The sequence below is a fragment of the Girardinichthys multiradiatus genome, chromosome 5 (assembly GCF_021462225.1).
Source record: "Girardinichthys multiradiatus isolate DD_20200921_A chromosome 5, DD_fGirMul_XY1, whole genome shotgun sequence".
Taxonomy (NCBI): Eukaryota; Metazoa; Chordata; class Actinopteri; order Cyprinodontiformes; family Goodeidae; genus Girardinichthys; species Girardinichthys multiradiatus.
In genome coordinates this window covers 590,504-606,781 of record NC_061798.1, presented here as the reverse complement: position 1 = coordinate 606,781, position 16,278 = coordinate 590,504, and the positions used below count along the sequence as shown (strand labels likewise).

The 16,278-nt window shown below is 42.8% G+C and overlaps 1 protein-coding gene across 5 annotated transcripts in view; it reads right to left on the bottom strand.

Moving 5' to 3' along the window:
- Positions 1 to 16,278, bottom strand: part of LOC124868729 (heterogeneous nuclear ribonucleoprotein L-like) — a 103,812-nt gene that overhangs the window by 68,739 nt on the left and 18,795 nt on the right. For 4 of the 5 annotated variants that reach the window (XM_047366256.1, XM_047366255.1, XM_047366253.1 and 1 more), the window contains one exon: positions 4,942 to 5,060. In XM_047366256.1, coding sequence (XP_047222212.1) covers positions 4,942 to 5,060 — 119 coding nt within the window. Of the gene's footprint in view, positions 1 to 4,941; positions 5,061 to 8,715; positions 8,835 to 16,278 lie in introns of those variants that run through there. The other variant, XM_047366258.1, reaches the window with a different exon arrangement.

Sequence of the window (16,278 nt, the reverse complement as noted above, 5' to 3'; positions counted from 1 at the left end):
CTTCCGAAAATGTGTCTGTAGAAGTCAGGTGAAGAGGCAGCTGCACTTCTTAATGAAAATTAGGTCTTTCAGTGTTTGCGGAAAAATGCTACATATTTTCTATAAGTCTGTTGGTGGAGTTCAAACTCTTCTGCCATCAACTGTTGGAGTAGCAGCATCAGAGTCAGTGACTTAAAAAAGCTCAACAAGTTCATAAAGGCTGGATCTATTCTGGGAACTACTAAGAAACCTCTGAAGAGGGCTATGCAAAAGATTCTTCATAAAGTGAAAATATTACAAACAAACCTGAGCATCATTTCGTCAGACTGTCAAACTGGAGTGTTTTCGGTCAGAGGTTACTTCAGATCCACTGTAAGACAGGCTGCTACAGGAGATCCTTCCTGCTCACAGCCATCTCCATCTACAACCACCTTTTGAACGAACCTGGATAATAAGCATTTTATATATGGACTCCACATTTGTTGGAGATGTTCTCTACAGGAGGATGTTTTTATTTATCTCTGGATAGGATCTATATTGGTAAATGTGTGAAATTATTTATTTCTGATTGTCAGTGGGGAGTGTTAGTGTGATACACTCTATAGTGAGAGTTCGTCCACTGTTTATTTATTACAAAGGAAGAAAATGAAGGTTAAAAACCAATACTTCCGGACGCGGAAGTGAAAGGCGTCCCTTCTCCCTCCTCCCCTTAGTCAAAGTTTGAGAGAGGAAATGGAGGTTCGCTTCTTCACTCACGGACATTATTAATTCATGTTTCAGGTTTACTGGACTCCCACTCAGAAGGAAGCTGAAACGGGAGCCCACCCAAACTGATCATCATTTGTTACAATTGGTTTCACCCCGTTGAGACGTGTAACAAACTGTGGGGGCTCGTCCGGGATTTCTCCTCATCAAAACCAACAGAGAAAGATCCAGTGATACCAGAACCACGTGACCAGGAGTGGCAGTATATAGTAAAGGCCTGGAATCATCTGGTGGGTGCCCAGGGTGGAAAATCAGAGTGGGAAGAAATCCCCACTGTTCGCCAGAAGAACCACGCTGCTGATCCTGAGTTCAATGTATGCTGATCACCAAGGAGCCACATCACCGATCCAGAGAACAACATATGCCAACTGCAGGGAACTGAATCACTAATTTGGAAATCCAGGGTGTTATCAACTAGAGGACTTAAGCGGAGCAGAACCAAAGACCATGGCATCGGTTCGCAAAGAGCTAGTATGGGGCATCAAGAAACAGCTGTTCAGACTGTCAAGCGATGACGTCTACCAGTTGGCAAAAGATATTGCTATCACTATCCAGGATGGAGAGGAGCTGGATCCAAATGATGAAGAAAGTTGCATGAACTTTGTAACCTCCTATCTGCAGTCCGATGTCTTGCTCAGGCTGGAAGACGAAGGGATGGGGCATTTGTTGGACTTGAATGATCGGATACACAAGTTAATAAATGTTCATGTTACCAGTACTTCCGAGGCAGGAGAATTGAATGAGGTAAACACACATACAGCGGCTGCTCCCAGCCAGTCCACAACCATTAAACACGATGCAGCACAACCTCATTCTTACTCACACAGTACAGTCATCCAGCCCCAACAGCACCCCATGACACAGCCCAACGCAAAACTACAGTCTGTAGAAGAGCTGAAACAGGTGTATGAAGAATTAGGTGAGAAACTTTGACAGTATAAATACAGCGTGACCCCACCAACCACAATTCCCTTCCGTCAAGGTGAGCCAGAGTCTTACAGCCTACTACATATGATCCAAGATCAACCTGTGTGTCTGAAGGACCTTGCTTACCTACAGCGTAAAGACTTCAAGCTACATGGTGGTCAGATTGGAGATCAGAACTCTGACCTAAACTACAACAACATCAGTAAACAAATCGATGAGGGAGTGAAAGAGGGCTTCACGGAGACAGAAGTGGTCAGAGCGGTGTTGAGGATCATACAACCAGGAGCCTTTAAGGATATGCTCATAAACAAAGACTCAGTCACAATATCAGAGCTCAAAGGCTTCCTCAGGTCTCACCTAGGTGAGAAAGCATCGACTGAGATGTTTCAGGAATTAATGTGTGCCAAGCAATCAGATCAAGAATCACCTCAGCAGTTTCTGTACCGCATAATTGGGCTGAAGCAGAAGCTCCTTTTCCGAACACGGCACACTAGTACAGACATCGCATATGACCCCATGACCATTCAAAAGGTTTTCCTCTATACCATATATCAGGGTTTAGGGGCAAAACATGGGGACCTTCGACAGAGATTGAGGCCGTTACTTACAGACAGCCAAATCACAGATGAGGAAATCCTCAGCCAAGTCATGAAAATCATGAGCGATGAAAATGAACATCAACACCGATTGGGTGAACCTCTTAGACAAAAACCATCACAAATCCACAACACCAAGGTCGAAACAAGGGGTGAACACAATAACAACGAGTTACAAGGGCCAGTAGAAGACAACAAAAATCTCCAAACCATAAAACAGCTCGGTGCTCAAGTTGAGGCCCTGACTCAGATGGTAGCATCACTGATGGAACAGAAGGCTACTAATACTTCAGGAGTTCAATCCCTAAGTGGGCCAGACCGTATGCAGCAACGCTTTACCTATCAGTCATCCTCAAACAGGCCACCACAACCTCTGTTGAGGCAATCCGCAACTCAGGTGAGGAGCAGGGCGGCTTGTTGCCCCAGGTGTATCGAGCAGAACGCCCTGGAATGCAACCACTGTTTTGCATGTGGAGAAGCAGGACACAGGAAACGGGACTTGGTCTCTGTTGAGGGACACCCAGAGACCGGCGAGCAGTTCCAGTCCCGAGCAGTAAACCAGACTTCAGGTCAAAAATCAAAACACCCCAAGCAAAGACAACAAGAAACACATACAAATATCAGGCAGAGCTCAGTCACCAATAAGGCCCCTTTAGTGGGGGAGAAAAGCCTGCTGAAGTGCCTGCTTGGTGGTTATCCAAATACAGCCCTATGTGACTCCGAATCGCAAGTGAGTATAATTGACCAAGAATGGGTTGCCACCCACATCGCAAACTGTACCGTGAGACCCCTTTCGGAGCTATTAGAGGAGGAACTGGGTGTCTATGCGGTTACCGGCCATGCAGTACCATACAGTGGGTGGGTGGAGCTCAATGTCAACCTCACAGGAAATGAAGACCCCAATCTAACCATCCAGGCTCCGTTCCTGGTCAGTCAGTTGCCACTTCCTCAACCCCTCCTAGGGGCCAATGTACTGGGGGAGGTTATTAGACGGAAGGAGCTCTCAGGTGAGGCAGTTTCTATACTGGTCAGTCTCCTCCGTAAAGCTTTTGGGGTAGAGCAGGAACAAGTAGAGGCTATTGTGAGTTTCATTCAGGTGCCGCCCAAGACATATGGCGAGCCAATTACAATAAGAGTGGGTAGAGACCATACTGTTATTCCCCCTGGCGGGACAGTTCATGTGTGGTGCAGGGTGCCTCCAAATTTTAACACAGCTGACCATCTGAACGGGAAGGGAAGTGTAATAGAAGTGGAACACAGTGGGTGGCCGGTGAAGACGAACAGTCTGACGAGGAGGATCTACATCCTGCCCCTCAAGAGGACAACACCCCGGTCCCGCAGGCCGAACATCCGGTTCCCCTGAGGAAATCTACAAGAGAAAGACGGCCGGGACCTGTGTTTACTTATCCATCTCTGATTCAACCAGTGTACCAACCACGCTCCACTGTGAATGCAGTTGGGATTCAACCGACACTGAGCATGTACCAGAGTTTCCCCTCCCCGTACCTCCACCCTATCCAGCCTCCATCCATCAGCCCCTACCCTTACTTACCTGTTGTGTATTCCGGCATAGGGAGTAGAATGCCTTGGACAGTTACATACATCTAAACACACAGACTACGCCTTCCACACTTGGTTGGACTTAATTAAGAGTTCTGGGAAAAAAAAAAAAAAGGGGGGGGTTCAGATGATTTTGGGATGTTATGTGTCAGGAGCCACTTTTGTTTGTCAGGGAGTGTGTGATACACTCTATAGTGAGAGTTCGTCCACTGTTTATGTATTACAAAGGAAGAAAATGATGGTTAAAAACCAATACAGAACTTATGGGTTACCAGTGAGGGACAGCGACACTTACTTTTGGGACTGAAACTGTGTTCAAGGGGGGCGGAACCTAAATACAGACACCGTTTCTCCGGACACGGAAGTGAAAGGCGTCCCTTCCCCCTCCTCCCCTTAGTCAAAGTTTGAGAGAGGAGATGAAGGTTCGCTTCTTCATTCACGGACATTATTAATTAATGTTTCAGGTTTACTGGACTCCCACTCACAAGGAAGCTGAGACTGGAGCCCACCCAAACTGATCATCATTTGTTACACTTGGTTTCACCCTGTTGAGACGTGTAACATTAGTACTCAGAACTGGAGGTATTGGATGTGGAAACAAGTGAAGGAGGGGAGGAAAGTGTAACTGCCAGGGGCAGCAACTCGCCCCCCGATAACACGGCAGCTAAGGTCTACCTTAGGACTTAAATATCTGGCCCCAATCTAGCCCCCAGAGGCATCAGGCATTGTGATAGTAACCATAATTCTCCATAGCTCACATTTTAAACAGATAAGCAACAGAAAATGATTAGCAATGAAAGAAGGCACACAAATTTACAACCCCTTTGAGCAGATCTCAATATTATCACTTGTGCGTTCTTAAACTAGTAAGAAGTATTGTCTCTAAATAACTTAGAAGGTGTTCTGCTAGGGAACTATTCCCCAATGTGTCAAAGGACTTATGACTGCCAGAGCAGGTTGTCAGAATTTGAAACCCCATGACACAAATTTAACTTGATGTTTCTACTCAATTATTAAACCCTAAGCAATCACATGTTCAAATAATATATTACTGGACTGAGAAGATAAAATAAGAGAAAGCAATAACCAAACATATTAAAAAATTAAATACTACCAGATCTTGCCAAACGTCTCAAGTGCTTCCACCAGGTCAGCCTCCACCACGGCATCACACAGTCCTCGGACATGGACAACGGGTGATGGAGGGATGAGGTGACTGTCCTTCACAAAGTCCTGTAGAGAGCAAAGTATGGACTTAAATGTGTAAGGAATCGGACATGAAGATGTTTTTTAGTTAATATGAGATAAAAGCTGATGATGAACAATGTACAGAATGTCTACCCACATGACACAATCAACATGTTAGCATTTTCATGTTGACCAGACAATGCAAGAAGAAATTCAATTCAATTCAGTTTATAACGCCAATTCACAACACATGTCATCTCAAGGCACTTCACAAAGTCAGGTACATACATTCCAATTAATCGTAACCATTGAACAGTGCAGTCAGATTCAGTTATTTATTCAAATTGGATAAAAAGTTTTTTTATCTACGGAAAAGAACACAGAAGCACTGATACAGGAGTACGTTCTATGGGAAGGAAAAGTAAATGCTAATGGATGTAGCTCCTTTAGTCGTTTCATCTAGAAAGAAGGAACAGATAAACTCTGAGCCAGTTTTCAAGATTAGAGTCTGAAAAAGAGCACATTCAATCAGTTACAGTAAAAGCTCTGTCAATTGCTATGTCTAGGAGAGAGAAAGGGTTAAACACTGAAATAGAGGGCCAAGTGGATCATCGGTAGAGGGTGAGCATTAAGTTGTTGGCAGTAGAAACTTGGACGATGCCCCCTCCAGAAAGGTGTCACAGGTAGACACAGAGTCAGGCCAGGTATAGCTCTTAGGAAGAGAAAAGAGAGAGAACATAAAGTTAAAAGCTGAAATAACAGCAAATAATGCAAAATTGATGAGTAGAGTGAGAATGTAGCGAAGAGAGTGAAAGTGGTCATTATATCCTCCAGCAGCCTAAGCCTATAGCAGCATAACTACAGAGATAGCTCAGGATAACCTAAGCAACTCTAACTATAAGCTTTATCAAAAAGGAAAGTTTTAAGCCTAGCCTTAAAAGTAGACAGGGTGTCTGCCTCACGGACTAAAACTGGGAGCTGGTTCCACAGGAGAGGAGCCTGATAACTAAAGGATCTGCCTCCCTTTCTACTTCTAGAGACTCTAGGAACCACCAGTAAACCTGCAGTCTGAGAAAGAAGTGCTCTGTTAGGAACATATGGAACAATCAGATCTCTGATGTATGATGGAGATAGATCATTAAGGGCTTTATATGTGAGAAGGATAATTTTAAGTTCTATTCTGGATTTAACAGGGAGCCAATGAAGGGAAGCTAAAGTAGGAAAAATATGATCTCTTTTTTTAATATCCATCAGAACTCTTGCTGCAGCATTTTGAATCAGCTGAAGGCTTTTAACTGCATTTTGTGGACACCCTGATAGTAAAGAATTACAATAGTCCAGCCTTGATGTAACAAATGCATGGACTAGTTTTTCAGCGTCACTCCTGGATAGGATATTTCTAATTTTGGCAATGTTCTGGAGGTGAAAGAAGGAAATCCTTGAAACCTGTTTAATATGGAATTTAAATTACATGTCCTGGTCAAAAATAACACCAAGGTTTTTTACTTTATTACCGGAGGTCAATTTAATGCCATCCAGGTTAAGTGATTGACTAAGCAGTTTCTTTTTCAAAGACTCCAGTCCAAAGACGACAACTTCTGTCTTGTCTGAATTTAGAAGCAGAAAAATTAGAGTCATCCAAGTTTTTATGTCTTCAAGACATGCTTGTAGTCTATCTAACTGGTTGGCCTCATCAGGATTTATGGATAAGTAAAGCTGAGTATCATCAGCGTAACAGTGAAAATGTATCCTATGCTGCCTGATAATTTTACCTATTGGAAGCATATATATAGGGAAGAGACCTGGCCCGAGCACTGAACCCTGTTGTACTCCACAATTAACTCTGGAGTTTAAAGATGATTTATCATTTACATGAACAAACTGGAATCTGTCAGACAAATGCGATTTAAACCAGCCTAGTGCTGTTCCCCTGATCCCTACAGCATATTCCAGCCTACTAAGAGAATATTGTGATCGACTGTATCAAATGCAGCACTGAGATCTAAGAGGACAAGTACAGACACAGGTCCATTATCTGAGGCCATAAGAATATCATTAGTGGCTTTCAGCAGAGCTGTTTCAGTGCTATGATGAGCTCTGAAACCTGACATCCCAGTGTATGTGGTGTGATCAGAAATTGGTTACACAGAGCCTACCAGAAACGTACACAAGCAGATTGTGGTCTACCACAATCTGCTTGTGTACGTTTCTTCCAGTAGAGCAGACTGATGAGATGGCAAGAGAGGAGGCTGAGCCAGAAATAGAGGTGGGCTTGGAAGCGGATAACACGAAGGGAACTGTGGGGAGTCAACAAGTGGGGAGTGTTAGCACTCAGAACTGGAGGTATTGGATGTGGAAACAAGTGAAGGATGGGAAGAAAGTGTAACTGCCAGGGGCAGCAACTCGCCCCCCGGATCCAGCGCCCCAAGGAAGAACTTGCAGAGAAATCAACGACCACCAAACAGAATGTCTTGTGACCCACAAGTAGTGAATTCTGAGGAAGACCTGAAAACAATAGAAAGAGGGTGGTTGTTGAGGCAGAGGACCAAAGCAGGAAGAGCAGCAGGACATAAATAACATAACATAACACAGCAAGCATCCACATTAGTAGGGGGTTACAGATACACATTTTTATCACACATCAAAGCACAATGCACTGTCATGTATCCCTCACATTTATTTATATGTTTATTTTTGCTGTTCTCTTTGTTTAGTGGGTGATCTTTCTTTTAGTTTTATTTTATTGGATTTGACTGGGGGCCATCAATTAAAGAAGGGGTGAATGTAACGCGTTCGTTGGAATAGGCCAGAGGGTGGCGCTTTTATGCCATTTATGCTCAGGCGCGGCCGCCATTTTGGCTCAGTCTATGTTTACAGCTTGTAAGGTAAGCACTATAGGTCATTCTCCACATCATAGTCAAATATCTTGACAATAAACAAGTGAATAAACAGTTTTGTTTAAATTATGTGTTTAGTAAGATTCTTATTTACCATTTGAGAAAGTTGTAGGGGTTTGTAACTATTTTTGCTAGCTCTTTTGGCACCTGTTGGTTTGAACTTCTCTTTTGCTCTGTGTTTTAAGGTGAAACATTTGAATAGTGTACAGTAGTTTCTTTTTATGAAGCATCCGAGAAAGGGAGGCTGCTGGCACGGTGGGTTGGGTTGGGAGGTGCTGCAGTGGGTTGCAGAATGTGTGTGTGGGGGGGTTGCACCCCTTCAGATATGGGGTCGCTGGCATTTGGATCCGGATTTGATGGTGGAGCTGAGCTGGTTGGTGGTTCTCCTTGGGCTAGTGTTACACTGGTGGTGTTGTGTATTTACGTGGAATTGGTGGTGGCTGTGAGCCCCAGGTGCCTGCTGGGAACTACTTGGCAAGGGAGTTGATCCAATCTTGATGTGGGTCTGGGGCACGGTGGTGTCGGCCCTGTTGCCCTCACGTTCAGTGGCTGGGGTGCCATTGCCTCGCAGTGCACTGTGTGGTGTGGGGATGGAATATGGCGGGGGCTGTGTGTGGGGCTTGCACTGTATGGATGTATCTTAATTGGCTTTTTGGGGGCGGAGCTCTCTGATGGGGTTGTGCCCCTATGGGGATGGGGATTCATGGCATTTGTGTTCTGGGGCATGTGTTCCTTATCTGTGTTCTGATTAGTGGTGGGGAAATTCATGTTGTGTGTATTCATTCAGGTGTGTATCGACTCACTCCCGGTGGCTGCTTGGCAGGGCCTCTGCCATGGCAAGATTTGCTCCGATGTAGCCGGGTGCCAGCAGGGCCTGCGGGGTTGTTGCTACAGCTCCCTGGGGCTTCTGCACTGTGGCTCTGGGGTTGGTCCCCTGGGCTCTCCTCTGCTTTTCACTTGGGGGGGGGGGGGTCGTCCTGACCGTGGTCCTCCCAGGGGTCTAGGGGTCCTTTGGATGTGTGTGGCTCCAATTTCCTCTTTGTTTGTTTTTTGTCCTTGTTATTTTTCTTCTTTCTCTCTCTGCAGGTGTTGAAGCAGGGTGCTATCTAGTATTCTCTTTAACCTTCTTTTTCTCCTCTTTTCTAATCTTCTCTCCTATTTAACTTTTAGCCCCACCTCTCTCCCTTTCTTTTTTCCCATTTTGTTTCCATCTCTGTGTCCATTGCATTTAAAATAATCCCAAAGCAGTTTCTAATAAAAGTTATTGATATACAGGTCCTTCTCAAAATATTAGCATATTGTGATAAAGTTCATTATTTTCCATAATGTAATGATGAAAATTTAACATTCATATATTTTAGAGTCATTGCACACTAACTGAAATATTTCAGGTCTTTTATTGTCTTAATACGGATGATTGTGGCATACAGCTCATAAAAACCAAAAATTCCTATCTCACAAAATTAGCATATTTCATTCGACCATTAAAAGAAAAGTGTTTTTAATACAAAAAACGTCAACCTTCAAATAATCATGTACAGTTATGCACTCAATGCTTGGTCGGGAATCCTTTGGCAGAAATTACTGCTTCAATGCGGCGTGGCATGGAGGCAATCAGCCTGTGGCACTGCTGAGGTCTTATGGAGGCCCAGGATGCTTCGAAAGCGGCCTTTAGCTCATCCAGTGTTGGGTCTTGAGTCTCTCAACGTTCTCTTCACAATATCCCACAGATTCTCTATGGGGTTCACGTCAGGAGAGTTGGCAGGCCAATTGAGCACAGTGATACCATGGTCAGTAAACCATTTACCAGTGGTTTTGGCACTGTGAGCAGGTGCCAGGTCGTGCTGAAAAATTAAATCTTCATCTCCATAAAGCTTTTCAGCAGATGGAAGCATGAAGTGCTCCAAAATCTCCTGATAGCTAGCTGCATTGACCCTGCCCTTGATAAAACACAGTGGACCAACACCAGCAGCTGACACGGCACCCCAGACCATCACTGACTGTGGGTACTTGACACTGGACTTCTGGCATTTTGGCATTTCCTTCTCCCCAGTCTTCCTCCAGACTCTGGCACCTTGATTTCCGAATGACATGCAGAATTTGCTTTCATCCAAAAAAAGTACTTTGGACCACTGAGCAACAGTCCAGTGCTGCTTCTCTGTAGCCCAGGTCAGGTGCTTCTGCCGCTGTTTCTGGTTCAAAAGTGGCTTGACCTAGGGAATGCGGCACCTGTAGCCTACAGGTCCTTCTCAAAAAATTAGCATATTGTGATAAAGTTCATTATTTTCCATAATGTCATGATGAAAATTTAACATTCATATATTTTAGATTCATTGCACACTAACTGAAATATTTCAGGTCTTTTATTGTCTTAATACGGATGATTTTGGCATACAGCTCATGAAAACCCAAAATTCCTATCTCACAAAATTAGCATATCATTAAAAGGGTCTCTAAACGAGCTATGAACCTAATCATCTGAATCAACGAGTTAACTCTAAACATCTGCAAAAGATTCCTGAGGCTTTTAAAACTCCCAGCCTGGTTCATCACTCAAAACCCCAATCATGGGTAAGACTGCCGACCTGACTGCTGTCCAGAAGGCCACTATTGACACCCTCAAGCAAGAGGGTAAGACACAGAAAGAAATTTCTGAACGAATAGGCTGTTCCCAGAGTGCTGTATCAAGGCACCTCAGTGGGAAGTCTGTGGGAAGGAAAAAGTGTGGCAGAAAACGCTGCACAACGAGAAGAGGTGACCGGACCCTGAGGAAGATTGTGGAGAAGGGCCGATTCCAGACCTTGGGGGACCTGCGGAAGCAGTGGACTGAGTCTGGAGTAGAAACATCCAGAGCCACCGTGCACAGGCGTGTGCAGGAAATGGGCTACAGGTGCCGCATTCCCCAGACCTGGGCTACAGAGAAGCAGCACTGGACTGTTGCTCAGTGGTCCAAAGTACTTTTTTTGGATGAAAGCAAATTCTGCATGTCATTCGGAAATCAAGGTGCCAGAGTCTGGAGGAAGACTGGGGAGAAGGAAATGCCAAAATGCCAGAAGTCCAGTGTCAAGTACCCACAGTCAGTGATGGTCTGGGGTGCCGTGTCAGCTGCTGGTGTTGGTCCACTGTGTTTTATCAAGGGCAGGGTCAATGCAGCTAGCTATCAGGAGATTTTGGAGGACTTCATGCTTCCATCTGCTGAAAAGCTTTATGGAGATGAAGATTTCATTTTTCAGCATGACCTGGTACCTGCTCACAGTGCCAAAACCACTGGTAAATGGTTTACTGACCATGGTATCACTGTGCTCAATTGGCCTGCCAACTCTCCTGACCTGAACCCCATAGAGAATCTGTGGGATATTGTGAAGAGAACGTTGAGAATCTCAAGACCCAACACTCTGGATGAGCTAAAGGCCGCTATCGAAGCATCCTAGGCCTCCATAAGACCTCAGCAGTGCCACAGGCTGATTGCCTCCATGCCACGCCGCATTGAAGCAGTCATTTCTGCAAAAGGATTCCCGACCAAGTATTGAGTGCATAACTGTACATGATTATTTGAAGGTTGACGTTTTTTGTATTAAAAACACTTTTCTTTTATTGGTTGGATGAAATATGCTAATTTTGTGAGATAGGAATTTTGGGTTTTCATGAGCTGTATGCCAAAATCATCCGTATTAAGACAATAAAAGACCTGAAATATTTCAGTTAGTGTGCAATGAATCTAAAATATATGAATATTAAATTTTCATCATTACATTATAGAAAATAATGAACTTTATCACAATATGCTAAATTTTTGAGAAGGACCTGTATTTCCTGCACACGCCTGTGCACGGTGGCTCTGGATGTTTCTACTCCAGACTCAGTCCACTGCTTCCGCAGGTCCCCCAAGGTCTGGAATCGGCCCTTCTCCACAATCTTCTTCAGGGTCCGGTCACCTCTTCTCGTTGTGCAGCGTTTTCTGCCACACTTTTTCCTTCCCACAGACTTCCCACTGAGGTGCCTTGATACAGCACTCTGGGAACAGCCTATTCGTTCAGAAATTTATTTCTGTGTCTTACCCTCTTGCTTGAAGGTGTCAATAGTGGCCTTCTGGACAGCAGTCAGGTCAGCAGCCTTACCCATGATTGGGGTTTTGAGTGATGAACCAGGCTGGGAGTTTTAAAGGCCTCAGGAATCTTTTGCAGGTGTTTAGAGTTAACTCGTTGATTCAGATGATTAGGTTCATAGCTCGTTTAGAGACCCTTTTAATGATATGCTAATTTTGTGAGATAGGAATTTTGGGTTTTCATGAGCTGTATGCCAAAATCATCCGTATTAAGACAATAAAAGACCTGAAATATTTCAGTTAGTGTGCAATGAATCTAAAATATATGAATGTTAAATTTTCATCATTACATTATGGAAAATAATGAACTTTATCACAATATGCTAATATTTTGAGAAGGACCTGTATATATTAGGGGAACATTGTAGCAAAAGCCAAAATGGTCCACTATTAAAAGTAAATCTGTTAGGCTTCTTCTTGGCACTCAGACAACAATTCTGAGTGCTACTCTGCCGGACAGGACACGTAAATAATAAAAAAAACAAGAAAAGAGAAAGGAAAAGAAAAAAACAAAGAGCACGATGATGCACGTGGTGTGGTCAACTACCCTTGCAGGTCATTTAGCACACTGATCATGCTGATAATGCTGTAAACGGTTTCAAATCGTCTGACGTGACACCTGGGTGCCTCCCACCTCCCTTAAATGTGCCTGGAATTGAATGGCATTCATCATCTGGTTCTGCAGGACACTGTGTGGGACTCAGTTTGTTATATGGCCAAAGGATGTCCACTTCTATGCATTTATGTGTCTACATCCCAGTCTTTCTGTATCTCTGTTGCAAACTGCTGATGACACTCTGTGACAATGTAAGCTCAGTGGCCACTTCCGTCTGAGAACATCCTGTTTGAAGCCCCAGAACGGTGAGGCACTGCTGAACAATTGTTATTTGTTGTCTTGGTTTTATGATGTCAAAATGGGAGCAGTATGATGAGGAGGACTGTTTAAATACCAATTTTGAACCAGGCAATGTAATGGTACTGTTGTGAATTTTGCCATTAAGCTCCTTGTTAGAGAGCAGCAGGTTTTGAATAAAGTATTGAAACATCGAACATATAGATATGCTAAACATAGATATAGACACACACACATATATATATATATATATATATATATATATATATATATATATATACACAGAGTTTTCATATTTTTTATGGTCCTTTTTTATGGTCCTCACTTGATATATGTTTCATTTACATATATATATATATATATATAGATATCTATATATTGATATCTATATATAGATATGTATATGTATATATTTGAATAAATAAGTGAATCTGATTGCACTCTTCCATAGTTATGATTAATTGGAATGTATGCACCTGACTTGAAATCTGTATGATTCCACTGAATTGACTTTGCAAAGTTCCTTGACACAACATGTATCCTCCCACAGTCCAAAGACATGCCTGTTAGGTTAATTAGTCTCTCTAAATTGCCCTTAGGTCTGTGAATGAGTATGTGCATGGCTGTTTGTGTGTTGCCCTGCGATGGACTGGTGACCTGTCCAGGGTGTATCCCGCCCAGACTGCTAGAGATAGGCACCAGCTTCCCTGCGACCCACTATGGAAGAAGCGGTATAGAAAATGACTGACTGACTGACTGAATTGTATTGAACTTTAAAACAAACGGTCCTCATTTTGCTGGTGAAATGCAGAAAGTGGTCCTCACTCAGCTGCACAAACAGGAACACACACACTACCTATATCACACACAGTGATCAAAGGAAAGCTTTAGAGCAGAGAAACCTTTACACCTTTCCTTTGGTGTGAGCAGCTATCATCATTTTAGAACGCTGGCACAATCGGTAAACAACATCTTAGCTCAGTCCAGACCTTGGAAGAGAATTACAGCGTTCGATGGTGTGGTTTTAGATGGTCTCTTGTGCTCTGATTACATTCACCTTTGAGAAAATTGAGAAAATACCTGAGGTATAAGTCTCTCTTCAGCAGTCCACACCTCACAGTTAACTTCTAGATTTTACAATCTTCATTTTATGTTTTACCACTTTTCAATAATGGCTCAGGAAGTGTCCGTTGTATTCGAAACCCTTGTTTAAATGAGAAAAGTGCTGCTGTATACAACACTATCTATAAAGTTTTAAGTAACTGTAGAGAAATCACAGGGGGACACAGTAATGTGTGAGAGAATAGTCTTTAAAGTTGTAGAAAAAATTACTTGAGGTGTATTCACAGCATCAAGAATCTGAATACAACACTGAGTGACAATGAGGATGACTGTAAGCGGAAATATCTGTGCACAGTGGAGCGGCCAACAAAGAGATCCTCACTGTCTTTGTCAGAAGGAGGTTATGCAAGAATGTGGGTTTTGCAGCCTGACCTTTTTCTGCAACATGTTGAGGCGGCAGGTTCAGACTGTGTTCACTGTCTTATGCAGGAAACTTGAGCTTTCTTGATTCACTGGCTCCAATCTGCCTACCAGCGAATGCGGGGAGGTCTCTTTCTATACTTTTCTCACGTGAAAAGTCCAAACCATTGTTTCTATAAGAATAGGTACAATACATTAATTTCATTAGCCACTGTGATCAAATAAATGTCCAGGAGGTAAGGGGGTAAGTAATGAATTACATTTATGTGTGTTTCTGCTATTTATCATGTACTTTTACCTTTTTTAGTATTCCTACAACCTGTACATTTACTTTTCTTTGAGTACATTTTCAGTTTTTATTTTATTTATAAAGCACTAATTCACAACACGTCGTCTCAAGGCACTTTACAAAGTCAGTCATTTCGCATTGCACTAAATTCATTTTATAACTGCATCCATTGCTGAGAGAAATGTCAGTTAAAAAGGTTGATAAATCTTTCACACTAATCATAATTTGCAAGAAAGCACAAAGATGGTTAATGAAAGGCATACAGTGTGCCAGATTTGTGACGCTCAGTTTAAGAGTTTGAAACTCTAATCTGACATGCCGTTACTTTTTCGGTGCAGCACCGGAAACTGTTGCCAACTGCAATGAAAAACCAACAGAGATGCCAAGAAACAGACGGCTGGCCCAGCCTACAGTAAAACCCCGTTACATGTAATTAAAACAAAAACAAACATGAAGAAGCTTTTATAGCAAAAATAAAGAGAAAACAAATCAGGAATAAAGATCAGAATTCACTAATAAAATTCCCCGAATTCTCTGAAAGCCACAAGAAGATGTTTAATGCACCAAAGATATGTGCAACATGTAACTGGATTTGAATCCAAATCTGACTGTATTTAACTGATTTTACGAGATTCGGTTAAATTGGACTGTAAACGGTTCAAGTGCTTTGACTGCATATCTTGGTGCAGCTTTGAAAACTACAATGTAAAGCACTGACGGCTAATAAAATCTGTAAATTATTGTAAAAGACAAAAAAATAAGCAATGAATTGAACTGGGAAAGACAGGAACCAACAGACCAGTGACAAATTTCTGAGCATGGATGTAGGAATGATTCTGTTGATCAAAATCAGCAGCACCTCCACAGTGTAAGATTTGATCAGAAATTAATCTGAGGAAAATCTATTGTCAAACTACAGCTTAGGAAAAGGAATCGGTGAGTAAAGCAAGTTCAGTGGTGCACAGAAAGGTTAGTGTAATTCAAATTTTCCTAGGCAAAAGGAATGCAATTCAATTCAGTTTAATTATATAGGGCCAACTCACAACACATGTCATCTCAAGGCACTTTACAAAGTCAATTCAACCGAATCATACAGATTTCAAGTCGGGTACATACATTCCAAATAATTCTAACCATCAAACAGTGCAGTCGGATGGAAAAACCTTTTAACCAATTTGAATAATAAACTGAATCTATGGAAACCCAAGAAATTACACAGAGTAAGTGACTTGCAGCATTTACTCTTCCTGGATAAGCACCAGTGGGTGGTTGCTTGCATTGACTTTGCAGCAATCCCTCATACTGAGCATGCATGTAGCATGCTCAGAATGAGGACAGTGGAAAGAAAAACTCCCTTTTAACAGGAAGAAACCTCCAGCAGAACCATGCTCAGCGTGAGCGGCCATCTGACATGACCGACTGGGGGTTTGAGAGAACAGAGCAGGGACATAAAAAGAACACAGAAGCACGGATCCAAGAGTACTTTCTATGGGAAAGAAAAGCAAAACATTAATGGTAGTAGATCCTTTAGTGGCTTCATCTAGGAGAGAAAGACAGCTAAGCAGTTAAACTCTGAGCCAGTTTTCAAGTCTAGAGTATAAGACTTGGGGAGTGGTGGCCTAGTGGTTAGAACAGGA